Source organism: Hyla sarda, chromosome 4 (genome assembly GCF_029499605.1).
Source record: "Hyla sarda isolate aHylSar1 chromosome 4, aHylSar1.hap1, whole genome shotgun sequence".
NCBI lineage: Eukaryota > Metazoa > Chordata > Amphibia > Anura > Hylidae > Hyla > Hyla sarda.
In genome coordinates, this window is record NC_079192.1 from 14,423,445 (window position 1) to 14,446,617 (window position 23,173).

The window sequence follows — 23,173 nt, forward strand, 5'->3', positions numbered from 1 at the left end:
TGCCTCATGTACTCGGGGGTGGGCCACCACCACACATGCCTCATGTACTCGGGGGAGGGCCACCACCACACATGCCTCATGTACTCGGGGGAGGGCCACCACCACCACACATGCCTCATGTACTCGGGGGAGGGCCACCACCACACATGCCTCATGTACTCGGGGGAGGGCGGCCACCATACATGCCTCATGTACTCGGGGGAGGGCGGCCACCATACATGCCTCATGTGCTCGGGGGAGGGCGGCCACCATACATGCCTCATGTGCTTGGGGGAGGGCCACCACACATGCCTCATGTGCTCGGGGGAGGGCCACCACACATGCCTCATGTGCTCGGGGGAGGGCCACCACACATGCCTCATGTGCTCGGGGGAGGGCCACCACACATGCCTCATGTACTCGGGGGAGGGCCACCACACATGCCTCATGTACTCGGGGGAGGGCCACCACACATGCCTCATGTACTCAGAGGAGGTTTCGGTCATCTTTCCGGTCTGTTGCATGGTTGTGTTGTCCCTGAATGTCATGTTTGGAGATGACCGAATCTTCTTGCCCCCCGTGTTTGTACCCCTGTGGTCGCTGTGTCAGTGTTTTGCGGGGATGTTTGTGTGATATGGCCATGCTCCCTCCTTCCTGTGTTATCTCTGGATCTCTCCCAGCTGTCTCTTGGCTCTCTCTGCATCTCTCCTTCTCTAGGAATATATCAGACAGAAGTTAGAGGAAGAACAGAGACAGTTAGAAATTCTCCAGCAGCAGCTTCTGCAGGAACAGGCCCTATTACTGGTAAATCAGCGACTCCTGTTGGCTTGTGTAGTGCGGCCTCTCCTCACCTTACCAAAAGTTATACTCCCTCCTACTCCTCTAGCACATAGAGACTGCTTATACTACAGCGTGACACCCCTGCCTGCATATCGACACACCGGACTGTTCAGCAACATCCTTAACTGCATATAGACCCCTTGGACTACACCGTGACATCCCAAACTGCATATAGACATCTCTATACCAAAGCGTGACACCCCTGCATGCGTATCGACACACCGGACTGTTCAGCAACATCCTTAACTGTATATAGACACCTTTATACTACACCGTGACACCCCTGCCTGCATATCGATACACTGGACTGTTCAGCAACATCCTTAACTACATATAGACACCTTTAGACTACAGTGTGACATCCCTGCCTGCATATAGACCCCTTGGATTACACCGTGACATCCGAAACTGCATATAGACCCCCTTGGACTACCCCCTGACATCCGAAACTGCATATAGACCCCTTGGACTACCCTGTGACATCCGAAACTGCATATAGACCACTTGGACTACCCCATGACACCCCTGCCTGCATATAGACCCCTTGGACTACTCCGTGACATCCCAAACTGCATATAGACCCCTTGGATTACACCGTGACATCCCAAACTGCATATAGACCCCTTGGATTACACCGTGACATCTCAAACTTCATATAGACACCCTGGGCTACCCCATGACACTCCTGTCTGCATATAGACACCCTGTGTAGTGACATCCCTACTGGCATATAAACCTTATGCTACACTGTGACACCCCAATCTGCATATAGACACCCAACTCTACACCATGATCCCTACCTGTGTAAAGACACCTTGTACTACACTGTGACCCACCCCCCCACATGTAGACACCCTGAACTACACTGTGACCCCCCCACACACACACACACACATGTAGACACCCTGTATTACACTGTGACACCCCTACCTACATGTAGGCACCCTTTACTACACTGTGACACCCACCACCACCACCTACATGTAGGCACCCTGTACTACACTGTGACATCCCTACCTACTTGTAGGCACCCTGTACTACACTGTGACACCCCTACCTACATGTAGACACCCTGTATTACACTGTGACACCCCTACCTACATGTAGACACCCTGTATTACACTGTGACACCCCTACCTACATGTAGGCACCCTGTACTACACTGTGACACCCCTACCTACATGTAGGCACCCTGTACTACACTGTGACATCCCTACCTACATGTAGGCACCCTGTACTACACTGTGACACCCACCACCTACATGTAGGCACCCAGTATTACACTGTGACATCCCTACCTACATGTAGACACCCTGTACTACACTGTGACATCCCTACCTACATGTAGACACCCTGTACTACACTGTGACATCCCTACCTACATGTAGACACCCTGTACTACACTGTGACATCCCTACCTACATGTAGACACCCTGTACTACTGTGACACCCCTACCTACATGTAGACACCCTGTACTACACAGTGACACCCCTACCTACATGTAGACACCCTGTACTACACTGTGACATCCCTACCTACATGTAGACACCCAGTATTACACTGTGACACCCCTACCTACATGTAGACACCCTGTACTACACTGTGACATCCCTACCTACATGTAGACACCCAGTATTACACTGTGACACCCCTACCTACATGTAGACACCCTGTACTACACTGTGACACCCCTACCTACATGTAGACACCCTGTACTACACTGTGACACCCCTACCTACATGTAGACAACCTGTATTACACTGTGACACCCCTACCTACATGTAGACACCCTGTACTACACTGTGACAGCCCTACCTACATGTAGACACCCTGTACTACACTGTGACACCCCTACCTACATGTATACACCCTGTACTAAACTGTGACACCCCTACCTACATGTAGACACCCTGTACTACACTGTGACACCCCTACCTACATGTAGACACCCTGTACTACACTGTGACACCCCAACCTACATGTAGACACCCTGTACTACACTGTGACACCCCTACCTACATGTAGACACCCTGTACTACACTGTGACATCCCTACCTACATGTAGACACCCTGTACTACACTGTGACATCCCTACCTACATGTAGACACCCTGTACTACACTGTGACATCCCTACCTACATGTAGACACCCTGTACTACACTGTGACACCCCTACCTGTGACACCCCATTGTATACCATAATACTCCCTATATAGAGACACCCCATTGTATACCATAATACTCCCTATATAGAGACACCCCATTGTATACCATAATGCTCCCTATATAGAGACACCCCACTGTATACCATAATACTCCCTATATAGACACCCCCACTGTATACCATAATACTCCCTATATAGAGACACCCCACTGTATACCATAATACTCCCTATATAGACACCCCACTGTATACCATAATACTCCCTATATAGACACCCCACTGTATACCATAATGCTCCCTATATAGAGACACCCCACTGTATACCATAATACTCCCTATATAGACACCCCACTGTATACCATAATACTCCCTATATAGAGACACCCCACTGTATACCATAACACTCCCTATATAGAGACACCCCACTGTATACCATAATACTCCCTATATAGAGACACCCCACTGTATACCATAATACTCCCTATATAGAGACACCCCACTATACCATAATGCTCCCTATATAGAGACACCCCACTGTATACCATAATACTCCCTATATATAGAGACACCCCACTGTATACCATAATACTCCCTATATATAGAGACACCCCACTGTATACCATAATACTCCCTATATAGACACCCCACTGTATACCATAATACTCCCTATATAGAGACACCCCACTGTATACCATAATACTCCCTATATAGAGACACCCCAGTGTATACCATAATACTCCCTATATAGACACCCCCGTGTATACCATTATACTCCCTATATAGAGACACCCCATTGTATACCATAATACTCCCTATATATAGACACCCCACTGTATACCATAATACTCCCTATTTAGAGACACCCCACTGTATACCATAATACTCCCTATATAGAGACACCCCACTGTATACCATAATACTCCCTATATAGAGACACCCCACTGTATACCATAATACTCCCTATATAGAGACACCCCACTGTATACCATAATACTCCCTATATAGACACCCCACTGTATACCATAATACTCCCTATATAGAGACACCCCACGGTATACCATAATACTCCCTATATAGAGACACCCCACTGTATACCATAATACTCCCTATATAGAGACATCCCACTGTATACCATAATACTCCCTATATAGAGACACCCCACTGTATACCATAATACTCCCTATATAGAGACACCCCACTGTATACCATAATACTCCCTATATAGAGACACCCCATTGTATACCATAATACTCCCTATATAGAGACACCCCATTGTATACCATAATACTCCCTATATAGAGACACCCCACTTTATACCATAATACTCCTTATATAGACACCCCACTTTATACCATAATGCTCCTTATATAGACACCCCATTGTATACCATAATGCTCCCTATTTAGAGACACCCCACTGTATACCATAATACTCCCTATATAGAGACACCCCAGTGTATACCATAATGCTCCTTATATAGACACCCCACTGTATACCATAATGCTCCCTATTTAGAGACACCCCACTGTATACCATAATACTCCCTATATAGAGACACCCCATTGTATACCATAATACTCCCTATATATAGACACCCCACTGTATACCATAATACTCCCTATATATAGACACCCCACTGTATACCATAACACTCCCTATATAGAGACACCCCACTGTATACCATAATACTCCCTATATAGAGACACCCCACGGTATACCATAATACTCCCTATATAGAGACACCCCATTGTATACCATAATACTCCCTATATATAGACACCCCACTGTATACCATAACACTCCCTATATAGAGACACCCCACTGTATACCATAATACTCCCTATATAGAGACACCCCACTGTATACCATAATACTCCCTATATAGACACCCCACTGTATACCATAACACTCCCTATATAGAGACACCCCACTGTATACCATAATACTCCCTATATAGACACCCCACTGTATACCATAATACTCCCTATATAGAGACACCCCACTGTATACTATAATACTCCCTATATAGAGACACCCCACTGTATACCATAATACTCCCTATATAGAGACACCCCACTGTATACCATAATACTCCCTATATAGAGACACCCCACTGTATACCATAATACTCCCTATATAGAGACACCCCACTGTATACTATAATACTCCCTATATAGAGACACCCCACTGTATACCATAATGCTCCCTATATAGAGACACCCCATTGTATACCATAATACTCCCTATATAGAGACACCCCACTGTATACCATAATACTCCCTATATAGAGACACCCCACTGTATACTATAATACTCCCTATATAGAGACACCCCACTGTATACCATAATACTCCCTATATAGAGACACCCCATTGTATACCATAATACTCCCTATATAGAGACACCCCACTGTATACCATAATACTCCCTATATAGAGACACCCCACTGTATACCATAATACTCCCTATATAGAGACACCCCAGTGTATACCATAATACTCCTTATATAGAGACACCCCATTGTATACCATAACACTCCCTATATAGAGACACCCCATTGTATACCATAACACTCCCTATATAGAGACACCCCACTGTATACCATAATACTCCCTATATAGAGACACCCCATTGTATACCATAATACTCCCTATATAGAGACACCCCATTGTATACCATAATACTCTCTATATAGAGACACCCCATTGTATACCATAACACTCCCTATATAGAGACACCCCACTGTATACCATAATACTCCCTATATAGAGACACCCCACTGTATACCATAATACTCCCTATATAGAGACACCCCATTGTATACCATAATACTCTCTATATAGAGACACCCCACTGTATACCATAATACTCCCTATATAGAGACACCCCACTGTATACCATAATACTCCCTATATATAGACACCCCATTGTATACCATAATACTCCCTATATAGAGACACCCCATTGTATACCATAATACTCCCTATATAGAGACACCCCACTGTATACCATAATACTCCCTATATAGAGACACCCCACTTTATACCATAATACTCCTTATATAGAGACACCCCACTTTATACCATAATGCTCCTTATATAGACACCCCATTGTATACCATAATACTCCCTATATAGAGACACCCCATTGTATACCATAATGCTCCCTATATAGAGACACCCCACTGTATACCATAATACTCCCTATATAGACACCCCACTGTATACCATAATACTCCCTATATAGAGACACCCCACTGTATACCATAATACTCCCTATATAGAGACACCCCACTGTATACCATAATACTCCCTATATAGAGACACCCCACTGTATACCATAATACTCCCTATATAGAGACACCCCACTGTATACCATAATACTCCCTATATAGAGACACCCCACTGTATACCATAATACTCCCTATATAGAGACACCCCACTGTATACCATAATACTCCCTATATAGAGACACCCCACTGTATACCATAATACTCCCTATATAGAGACACCCCACTGTATACCATAATACTCTCTATATAGAGACACCCCACTGTATACCATAATACTCCCTATATAGAGACACCCCATTGTATACCATAATACTCCCTATATAGAGACACCCCACTGTATACCATAATACTCCCTATATAGAGACACCCCACTTTATACCATAATACTCCTTATATAGAGACACCCCACTTTATACCATAATGCTCCTTATATAGACACCCCATTGTATACCATAATACTCCCTATATAGAGACACCCCATTGTATACCATAATGCTCCCTATATAGAGACACCCCACTGTATACCATAATACTCCCTATATAGACACCCCATTGTATACCATAATGCTCCCTATATAGAGACACCCCATTGTATACCATAATACTCCCTATATAGAGACACCCCACTGTATACCATAATACTCCCTATATAGAGACACCCCATTGTATACCATAATACTCCCTATATAGAGACACTCCACTGTATACCATAATACTCCCTATATAGAGACACCCCACTGTATACCATAACACTCCCTATATAGAGACACCCCACTGTATACCATAACACTCCCTATATATAGAGACACCCCACTGTATACCATAATACTCCCTTTATAGAGACACCCCACTGTATACCATAATACTCCCTATATAGAGACACCCCACTGTATACCATAATACTCCTTATATAGAGACACCCCACTGTATACCATAATGCTCCTTATATAGAGACACCCCACTTTATACCATAATACTCCTTATATAAAGACACCCCACTTTATACCATAATACTCCCTATATAGAGACACCCCACTGTATACCATAATACTCCCTATATAGAGACACCCCAGTGTATACCATAATACTCCCTATATAGAGACACCCCATTGTATACCATAATACTCCCTATATATAGACACCCCACTGTATACCATAATACTCCCTTTATAGAGACACCCCACTGTATACCATAATACTCCTTATATAGAGACACCCCATTGTATACCATAATACTCCCTATATAGAGACACCCCACTGTATACCATAATGCTCCCTATATAGAGACACCCCATTGTATACCATAATACTCCCTATATATAGACACCCCACTGTATACCATAATACTCCCTTTATAGAGACACCCCACTGTATACCATAATACTCCTTATATAGAGACACCCCACTGTATACCATAATGCTCCTTATATAGAGACACCCCACTGTATACCATAATACTCCCTATATAGAGACACCCCAGTGTATACCATAATACTCCCTATATAGAGACACCCCATTGTATACCATAATACTCCCTATATATAGACACCCCACTGTATACCATAATACTCCCTTTATAGAGACACCCCACTGTATACCATAATACTCCTTATATAGAGACATGCTCCATGGTTGCTCCGATGGGTTCTCTGCAGTCATGTAGCGGAGGGTCTCTCCTCTGTATATGGGGCTCCTAGAGAAGGCAGATCTCAGGCTGAAGCTGTCCTTTGCTGTGGTCTCCACACTTGCCGCCCTCTCGTCTCTTCCCCCCGATCCTGTGCTGCTGTTATTACTGTAGGTGATGATCTCCTCTGTGTCCATGTTTTGTATCCGGTTATAGACACTGAGTATTATTACAGCCGCCCACCCCTAGCAGTGTAGAATAATACTCCACTATACCGCCTAGCGTGCAGCGTCTGTGTGTTCGCACCTTTTTGTCGCCTGCCTTCTGTCGCTCACCTGCTCAGCCGCCTTTATCTGGGTTAGGAGTACAAGCGGAAACAGCTGGAGGAACAGCGCCAGTCCGAGCGCCTGCAGCGCCAACTCCAGCAGGAGCACGCCTATCTCAAGTCCCTGCAGCAACAGCAGCAGCAACAGCAGGAGAAGAAGCCCCTGTACCACTACAACCGCTCCGTCATGAACCCCAGCGAGAAGCCCGCCTGGGCTAGAGAGGTAAGTCCACCCCGACTACATTAGTCTGCTATACATCCTTCCTTCTGCTAAGAAGCTGATCCTACTCAGTACAGTGGTCCCTCAAGTTACTATAATAATTGGTTCCGGGGGGACCGTTGTAGGTCGGGGGGACCGTTGTAGGTCGGGGACCAACTGGCTTCAGAAAGTTAAACAGATTTGTAAATTACTTCTATTGAAAAAAAAATCTTAATCCTTCCAGTAGTTATCAGCTGCTGAAGTTGAGTTGTTCTTTTCTGTCTGACCACAGTGCTCTCTGCTGACATCTCTGTCTGTCTCAGGAACTGTCCGAAGCATTAGAGGTTTGCTATGGGGATTTGGTCCTACTCTGGACAGTTCCTGACACGGGCAGAGATGTCCACAGAGAGCACTGGGGTCAGACAGAAAAGAACAACTCCACTTCAGCAGCTGATGAGTACTGGAAGGATTAAGATTTTTTTTTTTTTTTTTTATAGAAGTAATTTACAAATCTGTTTAACCTGATGGAGCCAGTTGATATAAAAAAAATATATATATTTTTTCCTGGTATACCCCTTTAACCCCTTAACGACGCAGGACGTAAATGACGTAAATGTACGTCCTGGTGAGCTGATACTTAACGCACCAGGACATACATTTACATCCTATGCGACAGCCAGGGACCCGTCCGTAATGGCGGACATCCGCGATCATGCGGATGTCCGCCATTAACCCCTCTTTGAATGGATGATCGGATTGCCCGCAGCACTGCCGCGGCGATCCGATCATACAGCATGGCGGCCGGAGGTCCCCTCACCTGGCTCCGGCCGTCTCCCGGGGTCTTCTGCTCTGGTCTGAGATCGAGTAGACCAGACCAGAGCAGAGGATAACCGATTACACTGATCAGTGCTGTGTCCTATACATAGCACTGAACAGTATTAGCAATCGAATGATTGTATAGATAGTCTCCTATGGGGACATAAAAAGCGTAAAAATAAAAGTAAAAAAAAAAATGAAAAACCCCTCCCCCAATAAAAATGTAAATTGTCCCATTTTCCCTATTTCACCCACAAAAAGTGTAAACAAAAATAAAGATATTTTATAGACATATTTGGTATCGCCGCATGTGTAAACATCCCAACTATTAAAATAAAATGTTAATGATCCCGTACGGTGAACGGCGTCAACAGAAAAAAAAAAGTCCAAAATAGCTGCTTTTTTATAACCTTTTATTACAAAAAAAAATGATTAAAAAAGTATTAAAAGTTTTATATAAGCAAAGATGGTATCACTAAAAAGTACAGTTCACAGCGCAAAAAATGAGCCCTCATACCGCCGCTTATACGGAAAAATGAAATAGGGGGATTTTAAACGTATTAATTTGGTTAAACAGTTTGCGTTTTTTTTTTTTAAGCGCAACTGTAATAGTAAAGTTTATTATCATGGCTATCATTTTAATCGTATTGACCCAAAGAATAAAGAACACTTGTCATTTTTACCGTAAATTGTACGGCGTGAAAACAAAATTTGCAAAATTGCGGTTTTCTTTTTAATGTCCACACAAATAGTATTTTTTTGGTTGCGCCATACATTTTATGATAAAGTGAGTGATGGCGTTACAACGGACAACTGGTCGCGCAAAAAACAAGCCCTCATACTAGTCTGGGGATGAAAATATAAAAAAGGTATGATTTTTTTGAAGGGGAGGAGGAAAAAAACGAAAACGTAAAATAAGAGTCCTTAACCCCTTAAGGACCAGGCCATTTTACACCTTAGGACCGGAGCGTTTTTTGCAATTCTGACCACTGTCACTTTAAACATTAATAACTCTGGAATGCTTTTAGTTATCATTCTGATTCCGAGATTGTTTTTTCGTGACATATTCTACTTTAACTTAGTGGTAAAAATTTTTGGTAACTTGCATCCTTTCTTGGTGAAAAATCCCAAAATTTGATGAAAAATTTGAAAATTTTGCATTTTTCTAACTTTGAAGCTCTCTGCTTGTAAGGAAAATGGATATTCAAAATATATTTTTTTGGGGGTTCACATATACAATATGTCTACTTTATGTTTTCATCATAAAATTGATGAGTTTTTAATTTTGGAAGACACCAGAGGCTTAAAAGTTCAGCAGCAATTTTCACATTTTTCACAAAATTTTCAAACTCACTATTTTTCAGAGACCAGTTCAGGTTTGAAGTGGATTTGAAGAGTTTTCATATTAGAAATACCCCATAAAAGACCCCATTATAAAAACTACACCCCCCAAAGTATTCAAAATGACATTCAGTAAGTGTTTTAACCCTTTAGGTGTTTCACAGGAATAGCAGCAAAGTGAAGGAGAAAATTCAAAATCTTCATTTTTTACACTCGCATGTTCTTGTAGACCTAGTTTTTGAATTTTTACAAGGGGTAAAAGGAGAAAAATGTATACTTATATTTGTAGCCCAATTTCTCTTGAGTAAGCACATACCTCATATGTCTATGTAAAGTGTTCGGTGGGCGCAGTAGAGGGCTCAGAAGGGAAGGAGCGACAAGGGGATTTTGGAGAGTACGTTTTTCTGAAATGGTTTTTGGGGGGCATGTCGCCTTTAGGAAGCCCCTATGGTGTCAAAACAGCAAAAAAAAAAAAAACACATGGCATACCATTTTGGAAACTAGACCCCTAGGGGAACGTAAGAAGGAATTAAGTAAGCCTTAATACCCCACAGGTGTTTCATGACTTTTGCAAATGTTAAAAAAAATAAAATTTTACATAAAATGCTTGTTTTCCCCCAAAATTTACATTTTTAAAAAGGGTAATAGCAGAAAATACCCCCCAAAATTTGAAGCCCAATTTCTCCCAATGAAAAGTGCTCTGCTGGCGCACTACAGGTCTCAGAAGAGGAGTAGTCACATTTGGCTTTTTGGAAGAACGTTGTTGGGGAACATAACAAGGGGTAAAGTGAAGCTTAATACCCCACAGGGGTTTCACGACTTTTGCATATGTAAAAAAAAAAATAATAAAATGTACCTAAAATTCTTGGTTTCCCAAAAATTTCACATTTTTACAAAGGGTTAAAGCAGAAAATATCCCCCAAAATTTGAAGCTCAATTTCTCCCGATTCAGAAAACATCCCATATGATGGTGAAAAGTGCTCTGCTGGCGCACTACAGGTCTCAGAAGAGAAGGAGTTACAAATTTTGCTCTGGGGGCATGCCACATTTAGGAAGCTCCTATGGTGCCAGGACAGTAAAAAAAAAAAAAAAAAACACATGGCATTACATTTTGGAAACTAGACCCCTCGGGGAACGTAACAGTGTTACAGTGAGTACTTACACCTCACAGGTTTTTTGAACAGTGGGCCGTAAAAGTGAAAAATGTGATTTTTTTTTTTTTTGCACTATATTCAAAGTGTTACCCCAAATGTTTCATTTTCACATTGAGTAATAGGGCAAAAGGCCCCCAAAATTTGTAGAACAATTTTGTCTGAGAAAAAAAATACCCCCATATGTGGATGTAAATTGCTCTGTGGACGCACTGCAAAGCTTAGAATAGAAGGAGTGACTTAAATTTGTTGTAATTGAAGTCGGGGGTCATGTGCATTTATAAAGCCCCCCATTGTGCAATATCAGCAAAGAAAAACCCACATGTGACACCATTTTAGAAACTACACCTCTCAATGAACGTAACAAGGGGTACAGTGGGAAATAATACCTCACAGTTTTTTTGAAAAGTGGTCCATAAATTGGAAAATTTGATTTTTTTACAGTAAAATGCTGGGGTTACCCAATTTTTAACATTTTCACAAGGGGTAATATGAGGAATTGGGTTACAAATTTTTGAGGGCTTTTCCCCCTGACTATAAAAATACATCCACATATGGGGTAACGTGCTGGGCGGGTGCACAACAAGGCTCAGAAGTCATAGAGGTCACTTTGTATTTGTGACCTAGGGCATATCAGTACGGTTACATACATTCCAAGGAAAATACAAAAATGAAACACCCACATGTGACACCATTACAGAAAGTACCCACCCTGGGGAATGGATATAGGGGTAAAGAGGACATTTTGAACGCACGGGTGTTTTCTAAATTTATTTTCCAGGAATGGATGAAGGGTAGCTTTTGAAAATTGCAATTTTCAACCTATGCTCTGCTTCATTTTTCTGGGAACAACTAACATGTGACTCCGAATTGTCGCCTGGAAATACGACAGAGCTCAGCGAGAACTCTTCGCATTTGAGGCGGATGTTTGTTACGGACCTAACAGTTACATACATTCAGAGGAAAATACAAGAAAGGAACACCCATATGTGAGATCATTACAAACAGTGCACCCCCTAGGGAAGGTGTATAGGGTGAAGTGGAGATTTGGAACAGACGGGTGTTCCCTTCATTTATTTTCCAGGAATGGATGAAGTGTACTATGGGGGGGAAGAAAATTGCAATTTTAGTACTGATATGCCAATTATTTTCCCAGAATGATGACCCAGAGTACAGCCAAAAGTAAAAATGATTCCGCCCCAAACCCTATACTCTGAATCATCATTCTGGGAAAGGGATGTGTGCGGCCGTCCCTATTCTGTTACCTCAAATGCGCAATCCGCTCAGGTGGCGAGAGAGAGCGTTGCGCATTTGAGGCAACTGCAAACCTCCAATGCTGTTGACTCTGTGTCCCATGACCCATTTTTTGGGGGACAAAGATATTATGAGGGGCATTGGGAAAGAGGTTTTGGGTTTGATTTTTTGGGGTAGGGTATTTTGGTACTCCATGGAAGTGTGATACTCCCTGAAGCAGCCTATGCAGAGGCCCGGATGATCGGGGCAAGTGTCACATTGAGTGGTGGTGTCCCTCAGTCTCCCCTTCCTGTGACACACTCTGCATTTCTTCTGGGTTCGTCCCAACCTTCCAGTGTTGGGGATCACACCGGGAAAGTGTTGGCCGGGGACGATCCGGGGACCTAAAGTTCCAGAGGTGCTCTGACCCGCTCTTTGGCGGTCACCAAAGAGGAGGGCCTTTAGAACTACCTCTTGGAACTCCAGGTATGTCCCTGTGTTGCCAGCGTTCTGGTACAGTATAAAAGAGTTGTACATGGCAACCTGTACCATGTAGACCGCAACCTTTTTATACCATACGCGTGTTTTCCGCATGGCATTATATGGCTTGAGGACTTGATCAGAAAGATCAACTCCCCCCATATACCGATTGTAGTCCAGAATACAATCGGGCTTGAGGACCAGGGACAGGGGTGCTGCCATTCCCATGAATAGTGGTGAGCATAAGGACATCCCTCTTGTCCTTATACCGGACCAACAACAGGTTCTCATGGGAAAAGGCACGGGACTCACCCCGGGGGATAGGAGCATGTAGGGGATGGGGCGGAAGGCCTCTTTGATTCTTCCGGACTGTCCCACAAGCGACCGTGGATCTGGCGGCGAGGGATGTGAAGAGAGGGATACTAGTATAAAAGTTTTCCACGTAAAAGGTGGTAACCTTTATCTAGCAATGGGTGCAAAAGGCCCCAAACGATTTTCCCGCTAACACCCAGAGTGGGGGGACATTCTGGGGGTTCAATGCGGGAATCTCGTCCCTCATACACCATAAACTTGTAAGTGTACCCGGAGGTACTCTCGCAAAGTTCATACATCTTCACGCCATACCGCGCTCGCTTGGTCGGGATGTATTGCCGGAAGCTGAGTCTCCCCTTGAAGCTGATGAGCGACTCATCAATAGAGACCTCCCGCCCCGGGACATAGGCCTCCCAAAATCTGGCCCCGAAGTGATTGATGACCGGCCTGATTTTATACAGGCGGTCATACGCGGGATCAGTTCGGGGGGGGACATGCCGCATTATCAGCATAATGCAAACATCTCCGAATGGCCTCGAACCGGGAGCGTGCCATGGCCATACTGTAGAGGGGTGTCTGGTAAAAGACGTCCCCACTCCAATATTGCCTGACACAGGGTTTTTTAACTATACCCATATGCAGCGTAAGGCCCCAAAAGGTCCTCATTTCGGCTGCATCGACGGAGTCCAGCCGCCGGGTCTAGCTAAAAGTGAGCCCGGGTTAGCGGCGACGAACTGTTGGGCGTACAGATTCGTCTGTGTAACCATCAAATTAACAAAGTCGTCACTGAAAAAATGACCGAAAAAGTCCATTTCAGTGAACCCGGCGATGTTAATCTTGATTCCTGAGTCGCCAACAAACTCAGGAATCACTTGCTCGTGGTCCGCTGGCTCAGCCTAGACAAGTTCTCCGGTACGAGGTACCAGTGACCTTGGCAGGGGGGCTTCACTAGTATGAGCGCCAGGGGGACTCATACTAGCATGGGGCACAGGGTCAAGGGCAGAGGAGGTTTGCGGCACCGCACGGCGGCGTCTCCGCCCCCTTGGTGGCTCATCATCAGAACTAGATGATAAGGAGGACGATGAAATAAGGAAGGTGGGGCCTTCATCGTCCTCTGAGCCGCTCTCGGTGTCGGAGGCAATTAGGTCATATGCCTCCTCCGCCGAGAACACTCTGCGGGCCATTTCCCTACTCTAATGGGGATACGGGTATGTGTGTGTGTGTGTGTGTGTGTGTGTGTGTGTGTGTGTGTGTGTGTGAAACTTTATTGGTGTGTGTGGTGTGGTGCGATACTACCTCCCTAACCCGCCCTAACTAAACTAACCCGCCCTAACAGAAAAAATATAAAATAAAAAGGGGATTTTTTTTAAAAAAAAAGGGGACTTCTAGCGCCAAAAAAACCCTGCGCCAAAAAAAAGCGTTTATCTAATCCGCTTGTGGCGGCAGGGGGCGCAGAAGTCAGTGGGGGGTCCGGCCACTCAGCCCAGAACAGTGGCTGATGGCTTGAACACAGACCCCCACACAAAAAAAAACCCGAAAAATAAAATTAAACGCTTTACCCCGAAAAAAATGCACCCGCCTTAACCAAAAAAAAACGCTGATCAGTGAAAAATCACCTCTACAGCGGTGAGACAGGCTGCACACACAGGTACGGTCCGTCCACACAGTACACGCCTGCTGCTGCCTATGGGTGCAAAAAAGCGCTAGAAAACGTGAAAAAAAGCGCCGGCACCACAAAAAAAAAAAGCGCTGATCAGTACTACGGGACTGATCAGCGGCGGGTGGGCTTTAACAAACCGTGGCGGACCGCTCTTTTATAACTAAGAGGGTCCGCACACACGCTTGGGGGAAAAAAAGGCTGGCGGCAGACCGCAGCGACCCAGCAGGGCCGGGGTCACACAGCTAAAGGTGCTACAGACCCACGGACACCCGCTGAGGTACGCCAATAAAATGAAACTTTTTTTATTTTATTTTTTTTTAACCCTAACCTGTCCCTACCTAATCTAAATCTATCCCTGGGGATTTCTGTGCCAAAGGGCCACAGAAAGGGGGCAAGGGGCACTTTTTTTTTTACAGTGAGGGGATGGTGGGCAGCACGGGGCTCCGTCCTGCTCGCCAGATCTCTGTGGAATGGCGGACAGAACGGAGCAACATGCTCCTAGCCCACCAGATCCCCTCCCATTACACTTTGATTGGTGTGGCCACTTTGGCCACCCAATCACAACTGTACTGAGGGGGGTGGCCACAATGCCAGCCCCCAGTACAGCACGGATGATGATTGGTGGTGTATACTACACCACCAGTCACCATCTATATCCGGGTCACAGGGTCACACGGTCACACGTGACCCTGATGACGCGGAACCGCTGCAGAACGCCGGTAAGTAGTTACCGGTGTCCTGCAGTGATTGCCGGTATAGTAGGCCCATCCGCGGTGCCTCCAGCTGTTGCAAAACTGCAACTCCCAGCATGCCCGGACAGCCAACGGCTGTCCGGGCATGCTGGGAGTTGTAGTTTTGCAACAGCTGGAGACTCCCTCGGTGGGAAACACTGCTCTTTGGAGAATATTTGATGCTCAGGATTTGAAGCTGCAGAGTGCAGTGTTGATTAAATAATTAAAACACGCCTTCAAATCTGCAGCTTATTTTCCAAAGAGCAGTGTTTCCCATCCGGGGTGCCTCCAGCTGTTGCAAAACTACAACTCCCAGCATTATATTTTTAGTTATTTATTAGTTATTTTTATTTATTATTTGTTGTTATTTATATTATATAATATTATTAGTTATTATTATTTATTAGTTATTTATTATTATTTACTATTATTATTTAGTTAACATTAAAGGGGTATTCCAGGCAAAAACTTTTTTTTATATATATATATCAACTGGCTCCGGAAAGTTAAACAGATTTGTAAATTAGTTCTATTAAAAAATCTTAATCCTTCCAATAGTTATTAGCTTCTGAAGTTTTCTGTCTAACTGTTCAATGATGATGTCACGTCCCAGGAGCTGTGCATGATGGGAGAATTTCCCCATAGGAACTGCACAGCTCCCGGGACGTGAGTCATCAGAAGGCAGTTAGACAGAAAACAACAACTCAACTTCAGAAGCTAATAACTATTGGAAGGATTAAGATTTTTTAATAGAAGTAATTTACAAATCTGTTTAACTTTCCGGAGCCAGTTGATATATAAAAAAAATAAGTTTTGGCCTGGAATACCCCTTTAAACTCTGCAGCTTCAAATCCTGCGCATAAAATATTCTCAAATATTCTCCAAAGAGCAGCGTTTCCCATCCGGGGTGCCTCCAGCTGTTGCAAAACTACAACTCCCAGCATTCCCGGACAGCCGTTGGTTTTGCAACAGCTGGAGACTCCCTCATTGGTAAACACTGCTCTATGGAGCAGCCGAATGTTTCCGCCGTAAATTATGTCCCAGCGGTCAGACCCCCACCGATCCGCTCCCTGTGCTATGGATAGTGGGATTTGGGGGGGGTACTCCTTTAATTCACATTTCCTGTTCTAGTGACCAAACCTTTCCTGTATTACTTTCTACAGGTGGAAGAACGTTCCAGACTGAACAAGCAGAACTCTCCGCTCTCCATTACAAAGCTCAGCTCGGTAGAGTCGTCCGGGACCCCCAACCAGACCCCCCCATCGCAGAGGCCGCTAGACCTCCAGGAGCATAAGGTAACCTCCATGATAAACCCCGGTCTAGAAGGACTTCTATTGGTTATGGGTACAAATGGGTTCATCCTGGGAAGGTGGGGACAGCTACGGAACAGGATTATGACCTCATCCCCCTTCGCACCGTGCGGCCCCCCGGCTGGAATCAATATCTAATAGCATGCAAGGCTCAAAGCCGATCGCGGGACCTAAAGCAGGCAATTTAGTGTTCCCGGTTGGTTGCTATGGGTGATCGGGACCACCGCAGGGTAAACACACGGTCTCAGTCACCTTACATGACGGTTGGAGGGTCCCTCCATACCGTCCAATCTTCTCTCTGTGGCTCCAGCTTACTTTGGCAGGCTAGAGTAACAGAGCACAGATAACACTGATCAATTCTGTGCAATAGCCCTGCATTGGTTAGTGTTAGGATTTGAAGGATTGCAGATTATAGTCCCCTATGGGAGCTAAAAAAAAAAAAAAAAAATTTAAATTATGTAAAAAATAATAATAATAAATATTTTTTTTATAATAATAATAATAAAAATTTATTTTATTATCTATTTTTATTAATAATAAAAATAATTGAAATAATGAAAAATAAAAACAATGATCATAATAAAAAAAATAATAAAAAATGATATTAATAATAAAAATAATAATAACATTTTTATAATAATAATTATTTATTTTATTATTATCTCTTTATTAATAATAAAAAATTATAAAAATTATAATGAAAAATAAAAACAATGATCATAATCAAAAATAAATAACATTATATTAATAATAAAATTTATAATAATAATAAAATAATTATTTTAAAAAAAGTAATAAACGTGTAGAACACCTCCCCCTAATAAAAATTTTAATCACCCCCCTTTTCCCATTTTATAAATAAAATGATGTAAAAATAAACAAAAACATATGTGATAAAAAAAAAAAAAAACGTGATATATCGCCTCATGGGTAAATGTCTGAACTATTACAATGTAATGTTAATTAAACCCCACGGTTAATGGCGTAAATATAATACAGTCCAGAATTGCGCAGTTTTGGTCATTTCATACAGCAGAAAAAAAGTAATAAAAAGTGATCAAAAAGTCCCATCACAACAAAAATGGTACCGATAAAAACTACAGATCGCGGCACAAAAAAAAAAAAAAGCCAATCACACATCACTGTATACGGAAAAGTAAAAAAGTTTTATAGGGGTCACAAAAGGACAATTTAAGCAAACTCATTTTCTTACAAAAAGTTCTCATTTTTTTAACTGGTAAAGCAAAACCTATATAAATTTGGTATCGTTGTAATCGTATGGACATACAGAATAGACATTAGGTGTCACTATTACCGAAAAAGTGCTCTGCGTAGATACGGAAGCCCCTTAATGTTGCATAATGGCGTTTTATTTAATTTTGTAATATTTGTTTTTTTTTTTCAATTTCGCCCCACAAATTATTTATTTTTTGCTTTGTCTTAACATTTAATGCTGACGTGAATTATGTCATTACAAAGTACAATTAGTCCCGCAAACAACAAGCCCCATAGATGGAAAATCGGATGAGTAATGGATGTTAAAAGGCGAGGAGGGAAAAAATGAAAACACAAAAAAATGAAAAATCGCTGCGTCATTAAGGGGTTAAAACTGAACCGGCGGTGCAGGGAGACCCCCACCACGAGACCCCCACCACTTCATAGGACTGGGTGGGGGGATCCTGCAAGAGGGAGTATTCCTTTAAAGGGGTACTCCGGTGAAAAACATTTTTTTTGTTATTTTTTTTTTTTTTTAATCAACTGGTGCCAGAAAGTTAAACAGATTTGTAAATGACTTCTATGAAAAAAAAATCTTAATCCTTCCAGTACTTAGTAGCTGCTGAATACTACAGAGGAAATTCTTTTCTTTTTGGAACACAGAGCTCTCTGCTGACATCACGACCACAGTGCTCTCTGCTGACATCTCTGTCCTTTTTAGGAACTGTCCAGAGCAGCATATGTTTCCTATGGGGATTTTCTCCTACTCTGGACAGTTCTTAAAATGGACAGAGGTGTCAGCAGAGAGCACTGTGGTCATGATGTCAGCAGAGAGCTCTGTGTTCCAAAAAGAAAAGAATTTCCTCTGTAGTATTCAGCAGCTAATAAGTACTGGAAGGATTAAGATTTTTTTTTATAGAAGTAATTTACAAATCTGTTTAACTTTCTGGCACCAGCTGATTTAAAAAAAAAAAAAGAAAAAAAAGTTTTTCACCGGAGTACCCCTTTAACCCATTTTTACGTATAGGCCGCCTATTATTGAGGTAGAGCGTTCATTACCCCCCCAGTCACTCATTTTCTACTCGTTTGTATTTGATCACTTAGGGCGCATTCACACCACGTTTTTGTTATACAGTTCCCGTATACGGTTTCGAGTCAAAAACCGTACGGAACCGTATAGCAAACCGTATGCATTGACTTAACATTGACTAAACCGGAAGATGCGTTTGACATACGATTTACAGTTTTGCGTCTTATACAGTTTTCTCCGTTTTTTTACCCGTACCCAAAACCGTAGACTACCACGTTTTTGGGTCCGGGTGAAAAACCGTATACGTTTTATTTTTATTTTTTTTTAAAACATGGGAGTCAATGAGAACCGTATGTGTTGACGGTTCCATCCGGTTTGCATCGTACGGTTTTTCACTTTGCACATTTTTTTTTTTCTTGGAGTTTCAATCAAACAAGTGAAACTTTATTCAAAATGGAGTGAAAAGTTAAAAAAACTTTTTTGTTTTTTTTTCTTTCTTAAAAAACGGATGCGACCGGATGTCCTTTTTTCAAACTGTATACGGGTTGAAATTTGTGCACAAGTTTTGATACAGTTTAGTCCGTTTTGAGGAATCAGTTTTTTTTAATCAAAAACCTGATACGGGAACTGTACTGCAAAAACGTGGTGTGAACGCAGCCTTACACGTGTTGTAGTCAGTGCAGTCCTCCACCCCATCTTGTCTGTACATGACCTTATACCAGTGTTTCCCAACCAGGGGGCCACCAGCTGTTGCAAAACTACAACTCCCAGCATGCCCGGACAGCCGAAGGCTGTCCGGGCATACTGGGAGTTGTAGTTTTGCAACAGCTGGAGGCCCCCTGGTTGGGAAACACTGCCTTATACGCTGTGATATAATGCAGGGCTCTGCTTATATAAATACACTATTCTAGGGCATTTGGGGGGGGGGGGGGGATTGAAGGGTGCATTTTATCCATTGGGAAATCAACTGGTGCCAGAAAGTTAAACAGATTTGTAAATTACTTCCATTAAAAAATCTTAATACTTCCAGTACTTATTAGCTGCTGAATACTACAGAGGAAATTATTTTCTTTTTGGAACACAGAGCTCTCTGCTGACATCACGAGCACAGTGCTCTCTGCTGACATCTCTGTCCATTTTAGGAACTGTCCAGAGTAGGAGAAAATCCCCATAGTAAACATATGCTGCTCTGGACAGTTCCTAAAATGGACAGAGATGTCAGCAGAGAGCACTGTGCTTGTGATGTCAGCAGAGAGCTCTGTGTTCCAAAAAGAAAATAATTTCCTCTGTAATATTCAGCAGCTAATAAGTACTGGAAGGATTAAGATTTTTTTAATGGAAGTAATTTACATATCTGTTTAACTTTCTGGCACCAGTTGATAAAAAAAAAAAAAAAAAAAAAAAGTTTTCCACCGGAGTACCCCTTTAAAGGGGTATTCCGCCTCATGACATCATATCTCCTATCCAAAGAATAGGGGATATGATGTCTGATTGCGGGGTCCTGCCGCTGGGGACCCCCGTGATCTCGGCTGCGGCACCCCAGACATCCGGTGCATGGAGTGGACTTCGCTCCGTGTCTGATGACTGGCGATGCGGAGAGGCTCGTGACGTCACGGCCACGCCCCCTCAATGCAAGTCAATTGGAGCCACGCCCCCTCATGTAGACTTGCATTGAGGGGGTGTGGCCTTGAGGTCACGAGCCTCCGCATCGCCAGTCATCCGGCACGGAGCGAAGTCCGCTCCATGCACCGTATGTCTTGGGTGCCGCAGCCGAGATCACGGGGGTTCCCAGCGGCAGGACCCCTGTGATCAGACATCTATTCCCCTATCCTTTGGCTGGGGGATATGATGTCTAGGGGCGGAGTACCCCTTTAAATTTTATCACAGCATCGAATGTGAACAAGTTGAGCTGCAGTGTAAAGAATGAAGGAGGAACCTGAATCCCTTCATGGAACAGGATTTCAGTCTCATAGGCTGCAATAGACAAGTGCAGCTAAACTGGGAGTCCTTGTCCGAAATGATGACCTAATGGAGCAGTCCTGCAGTGTAAAGCATGGGGGGGGGGGAGCAGTCCTGCAGTGTAAAGCACTGGGGGGGGGGGGGGGGGAGCAGTCCTGCAGTGTAAAGCACTGGGGGGGGGGGAGCAGTCCTGCAGTGTAAAGCACTGGGGGGGGGGGAGCAGTCCTGCAGTGTAAAGCACTGGGGGGGGGGGGGGGAAGCAGTCCTGCAGTGTAAAGCACTGGGGGGGGGGGGAGCAGTCCTGCAGTGTAAAGCACTGGGGGGGGAGCAGTCCTGCAGTGTAAAGCACTTGGGGGGGGGGGGAGGGGGAGCAGTCCTGCAGTGTAAAGCACTTGGGGGGGGGGAGGGGGAGCAGTCCTGCAGTGTAAAGCACTGGGGGGGGGGGGAGCAGTCCTGCAGTGTAAAGCACTGGGGGGGGGGGGGAGCAGTCCTGCAGTGTAAAGCACTGGGGGGGGGGGGGGGGGGAAGCAGTCCTGCAGTGTAAAGCACTGGGGGGGCGGGGGAGCAGTCCTGCAGTGTAAAGCACTGGGGGGGGGAACAGTCCTGCAGTGTAAAGCACTGGGGGGGGGGGGAGCAGTCCTGCAGTGTAAAGCACTGGGGGGGGGGGGAAGCAGTCCTGCAGTGTAAAGCACTGGGGGGGGGAGCAGTCCTGCAGTGTAAAGCACTGGGGGGGGAGCAGTCCTGCAGTGTAAAGCACTGGGGGGGGGGGAGCAGTCCTGCAGTGTAAAGCACTGGGGGGGGGGAGCAGTCCTGCAGTGTAAAGCACTGGGGGGGGGGGAGCAGTCCTGCAGTGTAAAGCACTGGGGGGGGGGGGGGGGGAAGCAGTCCTGCAGTGTAAAGCACTGGGGGGGGGGGAGCAGTCCTGCAGTGTAAAGCACTGGGGGGGGGAGCAGTCCTGCAGTGTAAAGCACTGGGGGGGGGGGGGGAGCAGTCCTGCAGTGTAAAGCACTTGGGGGGGGGGGAGGGGGAGCAGTCCTGCAGTGTAAAGCACTTGGGGGGGGGGAGGGGGAGCAGTCCTGCAGTGTAAAGCACTGGGGGGGGGGAGCAGTCCTGCAGTGTAAAGCACTGGGGGGGGGGGGAGCAGTCCTGCAGTGTAAAGCACTGGGGGGGGGGGGGGAAGCAGTCCTGCAGTGTAAAGCACTGGGGGGGGGGGAGCAGTCCTGCAGTGTAAAGCACTGGGGGGGGGGAGCAGTCCTGCAGTGTAAAGCACTGGGGGGGGGGGGAGCAGTCCTGCAGTGTAAAGCACTTGGGGGGGGGGGAGGGGGAGCAGTCCTGCAGTGTAAAGCACTTGGGGGGGGGGGGGAGGGGGAGCAGTCCTGCAGTGTAAAGCACTTGGGGGGGGGGAGGGGGAGCAGTCCTGCAGTGTAAAGCACTGGGGGGGGGGGGGGGAACAGTCCTGCAGTGTAAAGCACTGGGGGGGGGAGCAGTCCTGCAGTGTAAAGCACTGGGGGG

At 44.7% G+C, this 23,173-nt stretch overlaps 1 protein-coding gene across 6 annotated transcripts in view; it reads left to right on the forward strand.

Moving 5' to 3' along the window:
• The window catches only part of MINK1 (misshapen like kinase 1), a gene marked incomplete at its 5' end in the record, with an annotated part of 96,832 nt that overhangs the window by 39,178 nt on the left and 34,481 nt on the right, over positions 1–23,173 (forward strand). For 3 of the 6 annotated variants that reach the window (XM_056570040.1, XM_056570043.1, XM_056570046.1), the window contains 3 exon segments: positions 697–783; positions 8,262–8,447; positions 17,311–17,442. In XM_056570040.1, the coding sequence (XP_056426015.1) occupies positions 697–783; positions 8,262–8,447; positions 17,311–17,442 (405 nt within the window). 6 annotated transcript variants of the gene reach the window in all.